This window comes from Oncorhynchus clarkii, chromosome 11 (genome assembly GCF_045791955.1).
Source record: "Oncorhynchus clarkii lewisi isolate Uvic-CL-2024 chromosome 11, UVic_Ocla_1.0, whole genome shotgun sequence".
NCBI classification, from domain to species: domain Eukaryota; kingdom Metazoa; phylum Chordata; class Actinopteri; order Salmoniformes; family Salmonidae; genus Oncorhynchus; species Oncorhynchus clarkii.
Window position 1 is genome coordinate 31,318,932 of NC_092157.1, and position 16,246 is coordinate 31,335,177.

General features: G+C 40.5%; 1 protein-coding gene across 2 annotated transcripts in view; it reads left to right on the forward strand.

Annotated features, from left to right (window-relative positions):
• Window positions 1-15,915, forward strand: part of LOC139420432 (cadherin-20-like) — a 39,219-nt gene extending 23,304 nt beyond the window's left edge. For both annotated transcript variants that reach the window (XM_071170559.1, XM_071170560.1), the window contains exons 9-12: window positions 4,394-4,515; window positions 4,822-4,939; window positions 12,141-12,392; window positions 12,664-15,915. In XM_071170559.1, coding sequence (XP_071026660.1) covers window positions 4,394-4,515; window positions 4,822-4,939; window positions 12,141-12,392; window positions 12,664-13,187 — 1,016 coding nt within the window. In that variant the 3' untranslated portion in view covers window positions 13,188-15,915. The remainder of the gene's footprint in view (window positions 1-4,393; window positions 4,516-4,821; window positions 4,940-12,140; window positions 12,393-12,663) is intronic.
• The last annotated feature ends 331 nt before the right edge of the window (window positions 15,916-16,246 follow it).

Genomic DNA, 16,246 nt, shown 5'->3' on the forward strand with positions numbered 1-16,246 from the left:
AAGTCAAGCTATTGAGTGATTGATCGTTTGATGAAACCGGAGAAAGTAGTTACTGCCTGCTAATTGCATTTCCATTGCCAATTACAAAGCTGATTAAGGCATGCAAATGGCCATTGGTATAATGGAGAATAACTGAATTGTAATCTTATTCTGAGCCACCTAATGTGCCCCAGGCCCAGTGTACTGTAAGTGGAGGCATGATAAAGAAAGAGGAAATAAGGCAGAGTTGACTGCTCAGCAAGATTCGCTGCAGTGTTCATTTTGCAAGTCTTTTTTATTTCTTATTTAGTCTAGTCTTAGTCTTTTTGACTAAAATACCATGAAATCATATTTGTCATTAGAATAATGTTTTAGTCTATTGTCAAAATGAAGAAAAAAACGTGCCATTTTAGTCACCTAAATGCCCTTTGACATTTGTATTGCCTCATTAACCTATAGTAAACATAAATCCCTGCCATTTGCACTAATATATACAGACTTGTCCTACCAACATATCATAAAATACTATTCCCTTCCCAACAGCAGAAATATGACAAACATATGTTATAAATATATGTTATATATATATATATATATATATATATATATACACTGCTCAAAAAAATAAAGGGAACACTAAAATAACACATCCTAGATCTGAATGAATGAAATATTCTTATTAAATACTTTTTTCTTTACATAGTTGAATGTGCTGACAACAAAATCACACAAAAAATATAAATGGAAATCAAATGTATCAACCCATGGAGGTCTGGATTTGGAGTGACACTCAAAAATAAAGTGGAAAACCACACTACAGGCTGATCCAACTTTGATGTAATGTCCTTAAAACAAGTCAAAATGAGGCTCAGTAGTGTGTGTGGCCTCCACGTGCCTGTGTGACGTCCCTACAACACCTGGGCATGCTCCTAATGAGGTGGCGGATGGTCTCCTGAGGGATCTCCTCCCAGACCTGGACTAAAGCATCCGCCAACTCCTGGACAGTCTGTGGTGCAAGTTGGTGGATGGAGCGAGACATGATGTCCCAGATTTGCTCAATTGGATTCAGGTCTGGGGAACGGGCAGGCCAGTCCATAGCATCAATGCCTTCCTCTTGCAGGAACTGCTGACACACTCCAGCCACATGAGGTCTAGCATTGTCTTGCATTAGGAGGAACCCAGGGCCAACCGCACCAGCATATGGTCTCACAAGGGGTTTGAGGATCTCATCTCGGTACCTAATGGCAGTCAGGCTACCTCTGGCGAGCACATGGAGGGCTGTGCGGCCCCCCAAAGAAATGCCACCCCACCCCACACCGTGACTGACCCACCGCCAAACCGGTCATGCTGGAGGATGTTGCAGGCAGCACAAAGTTCTCCACAGCGTCTCCAGACTCCAGTGTGAACCTGCTTTCCTCTGTGAAGAGCACAGGGCGCCAGTGGCGAATTTGCCAATCTTGGTGTTCTCTGGCAAATGCCAAACGTCCTGCACGGTGTTGGGCTGTAAGCACAACCCCCGGCCCTCATACCACCCTCATGGAGTCTGTTTCTGACCGTTTGAGCAGACACATTTGTGGCCTGCTGGAGGTCATTTTGCAGGGCTCTGGCAGTGCTCCTCCTGCTCCTCCTTGCACAAAGGCTTACATTCTTGTTAATCTAACTGCATTGTCTCATTTACAATAGGCTTTACAGCGAAAGCATGCCTTACGATTGTTTGAGGATGGCACCCCACAACATTTTTCAACCAGCAAAGGCTTCATAAAATCACAAATAGCGATTAAATAATTACTTCTTTTTTGAAAATCTTCCTCTGGTTTACAATCCAAAGGGTCCCAGCTACAACATGCATGGTCGTTTTGTTAGATAAAATCATTCTTTATTTCCAAAAAGTCTGTTTAGTTGGCGCATTCGACTTGAGTTCAACATGCAGACAAAGGAATCCAAAAAGCTGCCGCTAAACTTCGTTAGAAATGTAGTTTGACTTGTTTTATCTAATCCTCAGGTACCCTAAAATGTAATTAAACTATAATATTTCATACGGAAAGAAGTATGTTCAATAGAAAAGTAAAATTAGCAAGTCCTCTTAGTCGCGAGCCCACAGACTGATTTCCAACTGTGACTCCCAGTACCAAAACTCTAAATTCTTCCTTGTTTTGGAAGAAACAAGCCTGAAACCTTGAACAAAGACAGTTGACATCTAGTGGAAGCCATAGGATATGCAATCTGGGAGATGGAATTGCATAGGACCCATAGCTTTCCATTGTAAGAGCATGGGATCTCAAAAAAATTCTGTTTGGTTTTTCTTTGGATTTTCTCCTACCATATCATTTGTGTTATAGTCTCATATAATATTTGAACATGTATTCAATTATATGCATATCCTGGCTTTTGGGCCTGAGTAACAGGCAGTTTACTTTTTGCACGTCAGTCAGGCAGAAATTTTGATAAAAGAACCCTAGCCTTAAGTAATTCCATTGAAGGGAAATCTTAATGGTACAGCATACAATGACATTCTAGATGATTCTGTGCTTCCAGCTTTGTGGCAACAGCTTGGGGAAGGTGTTTCCTGTTTCAGCATGACAATGCCCCGGTTCACAAAGCAAGGTCCATACAGAAATTGTTTGTCGAGATTGGTGTGGAAGAACTTGACTGGCCTGCACAGAGCCCTGTTCTCAACCCCATTGAACAACTTTGGAATGAATTGGAAAGCTGACTGCAAGCCAGGCCTAATCGCCCGACCTCACTAATGCTCTTGTGGCTGAATGGAAGTCCCCACAGCAATATTCCAACATCTAGTGGAAAGCCTTCCCAGAAGTGGAGGCTGTTATAGCAGCAAAGGGGGTACCAACTCTATATTAATACCCATGATTTTTGAATGAGAAGTTCAACCAGCAGGTGTCCACATACTTTAGGTCACATAGTGTATTTAACAATTCCGAATTCAGCTTCATAAAGTAGATATTACACATTACATGAGCGCGAGATGCACCTCCGTCACTCGGTCGAGCCATTTCCTTTATTATCAACACTCCACAGTCGCAGATACTTCAGCCATGTTGGTGTCCAAAAGTTGAACGGGGGATGATGACTGAACGGGAGCTGAAGACTGTTTTGCCCAGTGATGTAGTCGAGTCACATTGCAGATAGAAATTCCACGAATAGAGCCAACGTTATTCCTTACTCAACATGTCAGAGAGACATGTTTGTTCCACATATCTGAATGTTCCAAAGCATTGTGTCCTGCTGAACACGTTCCAAAACGATGTGTCTTGCTGAACACATCCCAGGTTGTTAGCTATAGCCAGCTAATGAGGTAACATGATTGAACAAGGTTTTACATTTTTTATTTATTTAACCTAACCAAATGAGTTACGGTCCGGTCCACAAGTAGCCTAGTTTTAGAACAGTTGGTGATATGCTTAATGAATGTAAATCATGGCCCGCCAACACATGATAAAAAGAAGAAAAAAACGTAGCACCGGCATTATGGGTCATATCTTTAGAATGGTAAGGGAAACAATCAAGACGTTTTCGCTTGGCTAAAGATGTAGGCTTGGCTAAATTGGCTCCAGAACCTGGCTATGAAATGCAGTGGGGAAAGTGGGAGGGTTGAGCGAGACTACAAATTCAGGCAACTTTTCTATACTGAAGGGAGAGAAACAAAGCTAGACTGTTTTTTACTATTAAACTCAATGCTGCTGTTGCTTTTAATTTCGTAAAGCAGCTTGTGTTTCTCAACCAGGCAAGGGGTAGCTAACTAAAATGCTGGTGGTGATTGGTTAGCTACGGGGAAGCAAGAGAGTCGGCTTTCTGCCCACACTCATCGCCCCCCTAGCAGCTCACCAGCTGATGTAGGCTGTGTGTACTGGGTGTGGCGCTTCCTTCCCACTGCTGAACAGAACTTGCTAATATTAATTGTGCTTATCACTGAAAACCTCTCAATCTCTGAAAACTCTTGTCCAGTCTACTTTTTTTTTTCTGGGTCTATTTACTGTAGTCAGTTATAGGCTCATCAATGCCCACTGAAAACAGGTGTTTGACAAATATTTTAGTCACTATTTTTTGTTGATGAAATTAACACTGATTCAGGGGGGAGTGAGTAATGAATCCCCGTTGCACTTAATATATCTGTGTACAGTTACTTAAAAACAATCCAGAGAGCCAGCACATGCTGGGGGAAATATTTTTTTGTCATCTTAACTTTAAATCTATTAGTTGATGTGACTTCTCATTTAGTTTTGAGTCAGAACCACATACACATTTTAAGTAATAATGACTCTTCATTGACTTTGAGTTCAACTTACAGGCAAAAAACTCAGTGTGTCTTATACAGTAAAGTGTGTGTGTGTGCATGCGTGCAAGTGTGAGTGCATGCTTGTCTTATACAGTATTGTGTGTGCATGTTATATTCCAGATAACCCCAGGATGATCGGGAGTGTGTCTGTAGCCGTGAAGATTCTGGACGTGAATGATAACCCTCCGTTGCTGACACAGTACTTTGAAGCCTTTGTCTGTGAGAGTGCCAATGCCGGACAGGTACAGAGGCACACACACACACTTTCATACATGCACACACACACGCGTAAATACACAGGTAGAACCTGGACAGAGGCAGACCAGTAATCATTATTTGCAGACCTGTAATATTATCATATGAAGAATTACTCAAAATGATGACATACTGCAGCAAAATATGTGCATAAGCATAAATATTAATTAATAAATGCATAATTTGAATTTCTGTGCTATGTCAGTTTTACTCACATCCTGTCTCAGGGTTACTGACCTGACTGCCTCTCTCGCCCCTCCCCTGGCTGTTGTCTGATTGTCTGGTGACCTCAGCTGATTCAGACAGTGACGGCAGTAGACGCAGATGATCCTCTGGGAGGTCATCACTTCTACTACAGCCTGGCCCTAGAGGCAGCTAACAACCCCAACTTCACCCTTAGAGACAACCAAGGTAAATATTTTATTTTTTATACAGCAGTAAACCCACATGACTTCCTGGACACAGATTTTTGCACGATGTATCACTTTTTTTGTGAGTATTATTTGTCGTCAACTGCTAAGCCAATTCAGCAATATTTATCTATCTCAGTCATTTGCGGCTATAATTACAGCTACCTTGTTGTATGTGTGGCAGATCTCTCTGCTTTATTTTACAGGGGGTTCTCAAAGTGGGATCTGCAGACCAGATAAAAAACATATATATACAGTACCAATCAAAAGTTTGGACACACCTACTCATTCAAGGATTTTTCTTTATTATTTTACTATTTTATACTTTGCAGAAAAGTAGTGTAGACATCAAAACCATGAAATAACACGTGGAATTATGTAGTAACCAAAAAGTGTTAAACATATCAAAATATATTATATATATTTTGGATTCTTCAAAGTACCCACCATTTGCCTTGATGACAGCTTTGCACACTTGGCATTCTCTCAACCAGCTTCACCTGGAATGCTTTCCCAACAGTCTTGAAGGAGTTCCCACATATGCCGATCACTTGTTGGCTGTTTTTACTTCACTCTGGGGTCCAACTCATCTCAAACCATCTCAATTGGGTTGAGGTCAGGGGATTGTGGAGGCCAGGTCATCTAATGCAGCATTCCATCACTCTCCTTCTTGGTCAAATAACACTTACACAGCCGGGAGGTGGGATGGCTCAAACCAGATGGGATGGCGTATCACTGCAAAATGCTGTCGTAGCCATGCTGGTCAAGCATGCCTTGAATTATAAAAAAAATCACAGACCGTGTCAAGAGCAAAGCACCATCACACCACCTCCTCCATGCTTCACGGTGGAACCACAAATGCGGATATCATCCATTCACCTACTCTGCGTCTCACAAAGACACAGTGGTTTGAACCAAAAATCTCAAATGTGGACTCATCAGACCAAAGAACAGATTTCCATCGGTCTAATGTCCATTGCTTGTGTTTCTTGGCCCAAGCAAGTCTCTTCTTATTATTGGTGTCCTTCAGTAGCCTCCACTTCTGGCCTGATTCACAAAGTTGATGTTGAGATGTGTCTGTTCCTTGTGACAGCATTTATTTGGGCAGTAATATGAGGTGCAGTTAACTCTAATGAGTCTTCATTTCCTGTGGCGGTCCTCATGAGAGCCAGTTTCATCATAGCGCTTGATGGTTTTTATGACTGCACTTGAAGAAACTTTCAAAGTTCTTGACATTTTCCAGATTGACTGACGTTCATGTCTTAAAGTAATGATGGACTGTCATTTCTCCAGCCTTATTTGAGCTGTTCTTGCCATAATATGGACTTGGTCTTTTACCAAATAGGGCTATCGTCTGTACACCACCCCTATCTTGTCACAACAACTGATCGGCTCAAATGCATTAAGCAGTAAAGAAATTCCACAAATTAACTTTTAAAAAGGCACATCTATTAATTTTAATGCATTCCAGGAAACTACCTCATGAAGCTGGTTGAGAGAATGCCACGAGTGTGCAAAGCTGTCATCAATGCAACTTTGAAGAATCTCAAACTCAACCTTTTTATTTACTACATGATTCCATATGTGCTTTTTCATAGTTTTGATATCTTCACTATTATTCTACAATGTAGAAAATAGTCAAAATAAAGAAAAACCCTGAAATGAGTAGGTGTGTCCAAACTTTTGACTGGTACTGTATATATACTTTGTTATTGTTTCAATTAAGGACTATAGCTTTAAACAGAGTTTTCTCTCTGCCCCATGACAAAATGTGTAGACTTCCAGGAAATTTGCTTCAAAACCTCAAAATGTTCTCTCCGATGCCAAGACGTTGGCCTTTAAAATGTTCCTTCCCAGGGCCCGAGATTTGCACTGCAAAAACATAGTAAAACTCTGTGTATGCTATGTTTATCTCACTCAAGTTATAAGGGTGTCCCTGATGAATATGCTTTGACAAAAGGGATCCCCGGTTTGAGAACCCCTGTTCTGCAGTGCCTATTCACAGCTCTTGACTTTTCCCACATTTTGTTGTATTTAAAATTGATTAAACTGAGATGTCTTTGTCACAGGCCTGCACACAATACCACATAACTGCATTCATGTTTTGGTTTATTTCAAATTAATAAAAAATGAAAAGCTGAAATGTCTTAATAATTATTCAACCCCTTTGTTATTGCAAGCCTAAAATATGCTTAACAAGTCACACAAAAAGTTGCATGGACTCACTCTGTGTGCAGTAAAGGTATAGCAACTGCTCGGCCCCCGACCGCAAGGCACTACAGAGGGTAGTGCGTACGGCCCAGTACATTACTGGGGCCAAGATTCCTTCCATCCAGGACCTATATACCAGGCTGTGTCAGAGGAAGCCCTAAAAATGGCCAAAGACTCCAGCCACCATAGTAATAAACTATTCTCTCTGCTTCCACACGGCAAGCGGTACCGGAGTGCCAAGTCTAGGTCCAAAAGGCTTCTCAACAGCTTCTACCCCCAAGCCATAAGACTTCTGAACAGTTAATCAAATGGCTACCCATACAATTTGCATTGTACCCCCCCCCCTTTAAACTGCTGCTAATCTCTGTTTATTATCTATGCATAGTCACTTTAACTCTACCTACATGTGCATATTACCTCAGTTACCTCAACTAACCGGTGCCCCCACACATTGACTCTGTATCGGTGCCCCCTGTATATAGCCTCACTATTGTTATTTTACTGCTGCTCTTTAAATATTTTTTACTTTTAATTCATATGTTTTACTTATCTATTTTTACTTAATAAATCTTCTTCAGGCTAGGGTCTACTTTTCTCAATTTCCACCTGACTGACATGCCCAAAGTAAACTGGCTGTTGCTCAGGCCCTGAATCCAGGATATGCATAATTGGCACCATTGGAAAGAAAACACTCTGAAGTTTGTAGAAATGTTAAAATAATGTAGGAGACTATAACACAATAGATATGGTAGGAGAGCCCATGTCCTTCCAATGGAACATATAGGGGAAAAATGTAATCTATCTTCCGGTATGCAATTCCTATGGCTTCAACTGCGTGTCAGTAGTCTTTGATCAAGGTTTCAGGCTTGTTTCTTCCAAATTGAGTAAGAAATATGAGTTTTACCACATGGACACAGACTTGGAAATTTGTGTATGCGCGCCTGACGAAGAAGACACACACCTGCTAATATCGTTTTCCTATTGAACATAATTACATTTTAGGGTAGCTGAGGATTGTTTTAACAAAGTTTAGCGGCAGCTTGTTGGATTCCTTTCTCTGCAAGTTGAACGATTGGATTACTCAAATCGATGGCGCCAACTAAACTGACTTTTTGGGATATAAAGAAGGATTGTATCTAACAAAATGACACTACATGTTGTAGCTGGGACACTTTGGATGACAAATCAGAGGAAGATTTTCAGAAAGTAAGTGAATATTTAACCGCTATTTGGGAATTTTTGAAACCTGTGCAGGTGGAAAACTATTTTGATGTGGGACGCCGTCCTCAAACAATTGCATGGCATGCTTTCGCTTTAACCGTTTGCGTGTAGGGGGCAGTATTTTAGTTTTTGGCTAAAAAAACGTACCCATTTGAAATGGCCTATTTCTCAGCCCCAGAAACGAGAATATGCAAATAATTGTCAGATTAGGATAGAAAACACTAAAGTTTACAAAACTGTAAAAATATTGAATGTGAGTATAACAGAACTGATATTGCAGATGAAAACCTGAGGAAAATCCAATCAGGAAGTGCCTCTTATTTTGAAACCTCTCTGTTCCTATGCATGCCTATCCTCCATTTAAAGGGATATCAACCATATTCCTTTTTCTATGGCTTCCCTAAGGTGTCAACAGTCTTTAGACATAGTTTCAGGCTTTTATTAGTGAGTTTTGCGCTACAGAGTAAAGCGGCCATTGCTTCTCCCGGTGTAATTGAAAAACCTACACACCCGGGTTGATATTATCGAATATATATTTATTTTAAGAGGCTTGATTATAAAAAACATTTGACATGTTGGATATTATTTGGAATATACGTCTGCGTTGTCGTGACTGCTCTTTCCTGTGGATTACTGAACACAACGCGACAAACAAACAGAGGTATTTTGGGTATAAAAATAATCTTTATGGAACTAAAGGAACATTTGTTGTGTAACTGGGAGTCTCGTGAGTGAAAACATCAGAAGATCAAAGGTAAACGATTAATTTGATACATTTTCTGATTTGTGACCTAGCTACTTAATGCGTTGGGGACATAATGTTATGCTGTGCTATCGATAAACTTACACAAACACTTGGATTGCTTTCGCTGTAAAGCATCATTTCAAAATATGAGATGACAGGTAGATTAACAAAAGGCTAAACTGCGTTTTGCAATATTGCACTTGTGATTTCATGAATATGAATATTTTTTGGAAATATTATTTGACTGTGCTATTCAACGGTTGCTGACGAAAATGATGGGTAGCGTCAAGAAGTTAAAGCCTATTGTAAATCGGACAGTGCAGTTAGATTAAGAAGAATTTAAGCTTTGAAACGATATAAGACACTTGTATGTACCTAAATGTTTAATATCCATAATTTTTTATGATTATTTATTTGAATTGCTTGCCCTCCAGTTTCATCGGAAGTTGTCCCACTAGTGGGACGCCTAGCCTTAATTAACACGTATTTTTCTTAAAACTGTATTGTTGGTTAAGGGCTTGAAGGTAGGCATTTCACTGTAAGGTCTACACATTTTGTATTCGGCACATGTGAAAAATAAAATTTGATAATAGTGTTTAACAGATTTTTTTTAATGACTATCTCATCTCTGTATCCAACGCATACAATTATCTCTATTGTCGAGCAGTGATTTTCAAACACAGATTCCACCACAAAGACCAGGGAGGTTTTCCAATGCCTCGCAAAGTAGGGCACATATGGATAAAAAAAATACATTTTGACATTGAATATCTTTTTGAGCATGGTGAAGTTAATACACTTTTGATGGTGTATCAATACTCTCAGTCACTATAAAGATAGAGACTTTCTTCCTAACTCAGTTGCCGGAGAGGAAGAAAACCGCTCAGGGATTTCACCATTAGGCCAAATAAAACAGCTAGAGTTTAACGGCTGTGATAGAAGAAACCAACTGAGGATGGCTCAACAACATTTTAGTTACTCCACAACACTCAACTAATTGACTGAGTGAAAAGAAGGAAGCCTGTACAGAATAAAATCATTCCAAAATATGCATCCTGTTTGCAACAAGGCACTAAAATAATGCGGCAAAAAAATAGCCAAAGCAATTCACTTGTTGTCCTGAATACAAAGTTATTTTGGGGAAAATCCAATACAGCCCATTATTGAATACCACTCTCCATATTTTCAGGCATAGCGGTGGCTGCATCAAGTTATGGGCGTGCTTGTAATCTTTAAGGACTGGAGATTTTTCAGGATAAAAAAATAAAAATGTACGGAATGGAGCTAAGCACAGGCAGAATCCTAGAGGAAAACCTGGTTCAGTCTGATTTCCACCAGACCCTTGGAGATGAATTCACCTTTCAGCAGAACAATAATCTAAAACAAAAGGCCAAATCTACACTGGAGTTGCTTTACCAAGAAGACAGTGAATGTTCCTGAGTGACCGAGTTTTAGTTTTGACTTAAATCTACTTAAGTCCTCTTGATCCTACTTGAGACGCAGACGTCTCAAGTAGGCACCTGGAAATGCAAATGCGCTACGCTAAATGCTAAATGTACTCGTTAAAACTCAAACGTTCATTAAAATACACATGCAGGGTATTGAATTAAAGCTACACTCGTTGTGAATCTAGCCAACAAGTCAGATTTTTAAAATGCTTTTCGGCAAAAGCATGAGAAGCTATTATCTGATAGCATGCAACACCCCAATATACCTGAAGGGGACGTAAACAAAATAATTAGCGTAGCCGGCGCTACACAAAAACGCAGAAATAAAATATAAAACATTCATTACCTTTGATGATATTCTTTGTTGGCACTCCTATACGTTCCATAAACATCACAAATTGGTCTTTTTCCCGATTTAAATCCGTCCATGTATGCCCAAAATATCCATTTGTATAGCCTGTCTGGTTCAGGAAAAAAGCTCTCTTCCAACACGCAACGTCATTTAAAAAATTATATAAGTTGCCTATATTCTTTGACAAAACACTTCAACCTACTTTTGTAACCCAACTTTAGGTATTTGTAAACGTTAATAAGCGATCAAATTGATCACTGGGCGATCTGTATTCAATAGCAGCTACTCAAGAAAACAATGTCCATTTTTCAATCTTCCAAAATCGATTGTTGTAGGCTGGATGGAATGACGGATCTATTGGTCATGTCTCAAAGGATTTTTGTCAATGAAAATGACGTTTTTGGTGACATCGTGTGGAAGCTGTAGGAATTGCATCCGTGTCCATATTTAATTTGGTGTCCTTTAAACAATACATGAAAGTGGCGCATGGATACTTTTTTCAGCTTTCAGTGACCAGTTTTTCTTGCGCTTTTCGATGAAACACACGCTCTGTTATAGTCACAGCCGTGATTTAACCAGTTTTAGAAACTTCAGAGTGTTTTCTATCCACACATTCTAATCATATGCATATACTATATTCCTGGCATGAGTAGCAGGACGCTGAAATGTTGCGCGATTTTTAACAGAATGTTCGAAAAAGGAGGGGGGAGACTGAAGAGGTTTTAACCTGAAAATGGTTGTCTGGCAATGATTAACAACACATTTGACAGAGTTTGAAGAATTTTGAAAAGAATAATGGGCAAATATTGCACAAACCAGGTGTGGAAAACTCTTAGAGACTTACCCAGAAAGACTCACAGCTTTAATCACTGTCACAGTTGCTTCTAAAAAGTATTTACATATGTAAATGAGAGAGTTCTGTATTTTAATTTAAATAAATTTGCAACAATTTTTTAAAACATTTTTTCACTTCGTCATTATGTGGTATTGTGTGTAGATGAGTGCGAAAAAACATATTTAATGCATTTTGAATTCAGACTGTAACACCACAAAATGTGGAAAAAGTCAAGGGGTATGAATCATTTTTGAAGGCACTGTATAAGACACTTAACCAGGCCCCGCTTTCTCTGTCCTTTGCAGACAACACCTGGATATCAATAATGATGTATCATATGACATACTGTATCAAACCAGGCTTCTCTCTCTCTCTCTGTCCCTGATTTAGACAACACAGCATGGATCCTGACACGTCGCGGGGGCTGGTCTCAGCAGGATCAGTCAGTCTACTACCTTCCTATCTTCATCTCAGATGGAGAGCAGCCGGTCCAGACCAGCACCAGCACCCTGACCATCCGTGTGTGTAGCTGCGATGTGGAGGGCAACGTTATGTCCTGTAATGCTGAGGCCTACCACCTCCCGGCTAGTCTGAGCAGAGGGGCACTCATCGCCATACTGGCATGTATCTTTGTCCTGCTCGGTAAGTCATGATCTGGTTCTTGTTCTTCTTCTATGGAATGATTTTCTACACTGTTGATCTGCTTTATACTTACTTCATAAGCTACTGAATATTCATATTGTATTTATATACAGAACATCAGATTCCAATTTAGACAAACTCTTGTACCGTATCTATGCTTCTTCTTTTGAATGTCTTAGTCCGGTTAACCAGTTCACTAAAGCAACCATTAATAATCCCCCATAGTTTCGGTTTCTGTTGTATCTGACCATGTCTCTTTTCTCTCCTCTAGTGATGGTCCTGCTCATGTTGTCCCTCCAGAGCCACCATAAGAAGCCCTACCTGCACGATGAGGAAGACAACGTCCACGAGAACATTGTCCGCTACGATGACGAGGGGGGCGGAGAAGAGGACACCGAGGCCTTCGACATCGCTGCCATGTGGAACCCACGCGAGGCCCACCTAGTGGGGAAGCAACGTCAGGACATGCTGCCTGAGATTGAGAGCCTGTCACGTTACGTTCCCTTAGCATCAGTAGGTGGGCCGGGTTGTGGTGGTGGAGACAGCAACGTCCAGGGGTATGTGCTAGCCAAGCTCCTGGAGACAGATCTGAACCCCTGCGCCCCGCCTTACGACTCCCTGCAGACGTACGCCTACGAGGGGGAGGGATCGGTGGCCGAGTCCCTGAGCTCGCTGCAGTCTGGGTGCTCCAATACTGATCATGAGTATGACTATCTCAATGACTGGGGGCCCAGATTTAAGAAACTGGCAGAGATGTATGGGGTTCTAGAGATGAACAACCCTCCCATGTGGTAGAGGGGAGGAAGCAATGAGAGACTCCCCCCTACATACATACACACACCTTAGAGAAAGAGTGTAAACAGCGTCATAGAGAGACAATGACTGGAACAGTGACAAACACAGAGGCTGAAACAGAGAGATAGACACAGGACTAGAGAGAGAGAAATAGAGAGTTTGAAAGGTGTGCTCGTCATATAACTGTAGCACTTGCGAATGCACAGCTAAGCATCGCCTGTTCTCCACAGTTTGAGCCGTGTAGCTTCCTAGCTACCATCACAATCCCTCCCCATCCACAGGAAGAGTCTTTAGAGGAGCCTGGACTGACTGACTGACAGACAGCTAGCACAACGAGACCCTCAAAGCAAAGGGCTTCAAAGCACACGTTAGTTAACTCCTGTGGCCAACCCAGGCCCTAGCCACAGGCGCCAGCAGCTCTTTGGTTCAAAGGGTCCGATTCCCCTCAGAAGAACACAAGATAGGGGAGCGAAGGGCAAATGTGGAACTCAGAATACATTACCTGCCGATACACATGTATGCAGGAGACAAACAAACTCTGAAACGTTGACTTATTTTGGCAGTTTGTTTTGCCGATTTTAAAAATAAAAATAATGTTTGCTTTCTCTTCTTTTGGTCAAGCTTTAGTTAAAAAAATTCTAAGCCACTATGTGACTATTTTTTTTTAAGGTAAATGATTTGATGAAAAGTGTTTTGTTATTGTTGCAGCCATTTTGATTTGAGAACTGCTATTTATTCCCAGTAGCTCCATTATGTGGCCGTATCTTACTAATTAATTAATTTTTTAATATGCTGTCCTTATATTTAGTATAACTTATTTTTGAGGAATCAAACAAACACTGGACCTGTGTTGGATGTTATCCCAAGGTTGTGGGATTGGCATAAAATATGTTCAAATATGTTCGAGCGTTATCATGTAACATAAATATTTCAATGGCGTCTAATTGCATTTCTGTTGTGTGTGTTTCTGTGTCTTGTTTCAGACAGAGTAAGGGAGATGTAAACTCAGTAATCCTGTTTGGATTTTAAAGTTAATTTGTTTAATGTGTCAATCCATATTTTGTTAGTATGAACACTTTGTTGTTTTGCTGCTGGTTAGGAGCATGAAGCATGATCATGCATTCAACAGGATATTCTGTGTGTCCCAAATGTTACCATATTTCCTACATGGGCCCTGGTCAAAAATGGTGCAGTATTTCTTATATTTAACTAGGCAAACCCTACCCTAACCTGGATGACGCTAGGCCAATTGTGTGCCGCCCTATGGGACTCCTGATCATGAACGGTTGTGATACAGCCCGGGATTGAATCCGGGTCTGTAGTGACGCCTCTAGACCACTGCGCCACACGGGAGACCCACTATATAGGAAAATCGGGTTCCATTTGTGATGCAGGAACAATCTTAAGCTCTTGTTTTGAGATATACTGTCCATGATACCACAGCAGGACTGGGGGACATTACAGTAACTGATTTGATTTGAGGATGCTAAATTACCATCAACTTCTCAGTCAACATCACAAACATACCTGGATGAACACAAACAGGAGATTTATGAAATAACCATTTCATCAGGGTATCGGCCATGAACAGGGGTGGAAATGGGGGGAGGGGTCTGAGACCAAAACAACAGAGACGATGGTTCATCTGTCCTTTTGGAGAAACCAAATTGTCCACCACATCATCTCGGCCTACTCCTCCACATTTTGTGGCTTAATCTCAACCCTCACATTCCGACCAGTGGACTTTGATAACTTTGGTAATCTGCTTCTTTATGTGCCAAATGTAAAGAAGAAGTAAAAAAAAAAATACTTCAGAACACCAAAAATAAAAAAAGAGTGAAATTATATTTTGATAATTTCTGATTGGGTGGAATCTACTTGAAATATGTGTGGTGTCAGTTATGCTACAGTATGTGGTATTTGAATGTAAATGTGTTTTGTATACTTGGTAATAAAATACAAAAATAAAACCTTCTGTGGTCGACATTCGCAGAGATCGCATTCATGGTAAACACTGCCGATGCTGGCTGAAGTGAAAATTACCTTTTAAATGTTAAGCGCTGTGTACTTGATTGATTCCCGGGTTTTGAGTGCTAAATAAAGTTGTTTCATTACTTTAATGCCTTTTAGGAATTTTGGCATTAATTGGGGGAGCTTGCTGCAAGCAAGAACAACTTTAGATATCCAACATACTTATTAGTCTCCTTCTGCTGCCACCTGTAGAGCCAAACTGTAAAAGCTACCAACATCAAAATAACTTTAAAACATGCAGGCTGACTGACTTCAGGTTGATAAAAAAAAGGTTTGATACTATTAAGACTTTTCAAACTACAACCACTTTTGCATCAAACCCAATGCATTTTAATAATGTCAATAGAAATATTCTGGTCACTACTAGTCTTCCACCATTTAAGATATTGTCACGACTTCCACCCAAGTCGGTTCCTCTCCTTGTTCGGTCGGCGGTCAGCGTCACCGGTCTTCAAGCCATCGTCGTTCCACTTTTCATTCTCCATTTGTTTTGTCTTGTTTTCGTACACACCTGGTTTTCATTTCCCTCATTAATTGTTGTGTATTTAACCTTCTGTTCCCCCCTATGCCTTTGTGTGGAATTGTTTGTTGTAAGTGCTTGTGCACATGTTGACTGGTGCGTGACGGGTTTTGTACCCAAGTTTTGTTATTCTTTATGCCGTTGATTTTGCAATTAAACTGCTCCGGCTATTACCTAGTTCTGCTCTCCTGCGTCTGATTTCCCTGCCACCAGTTACGCACCCCTTACAGATATAAACACTATTAAAATGTTACAATATGCAGACTGGTCTGGAATAGGTTGTTTGTCAAAAGAGAGTATCAAAAATGTATACTTTTATAAATTTAACTTCAAAGGCAAAATGTGGGTTAGCCACTCCTCTTGATCCATTTCGGCTACAACAACCAACTCAACGTTGACATGTGCAGACTGACTCTACTTAGATTGTATCAACAGGGCTTTTTGCTACCATTTATACTTCATCAACTACCATTCGTTCTTCACATGTATTTCAATGGCGGATGCAGGC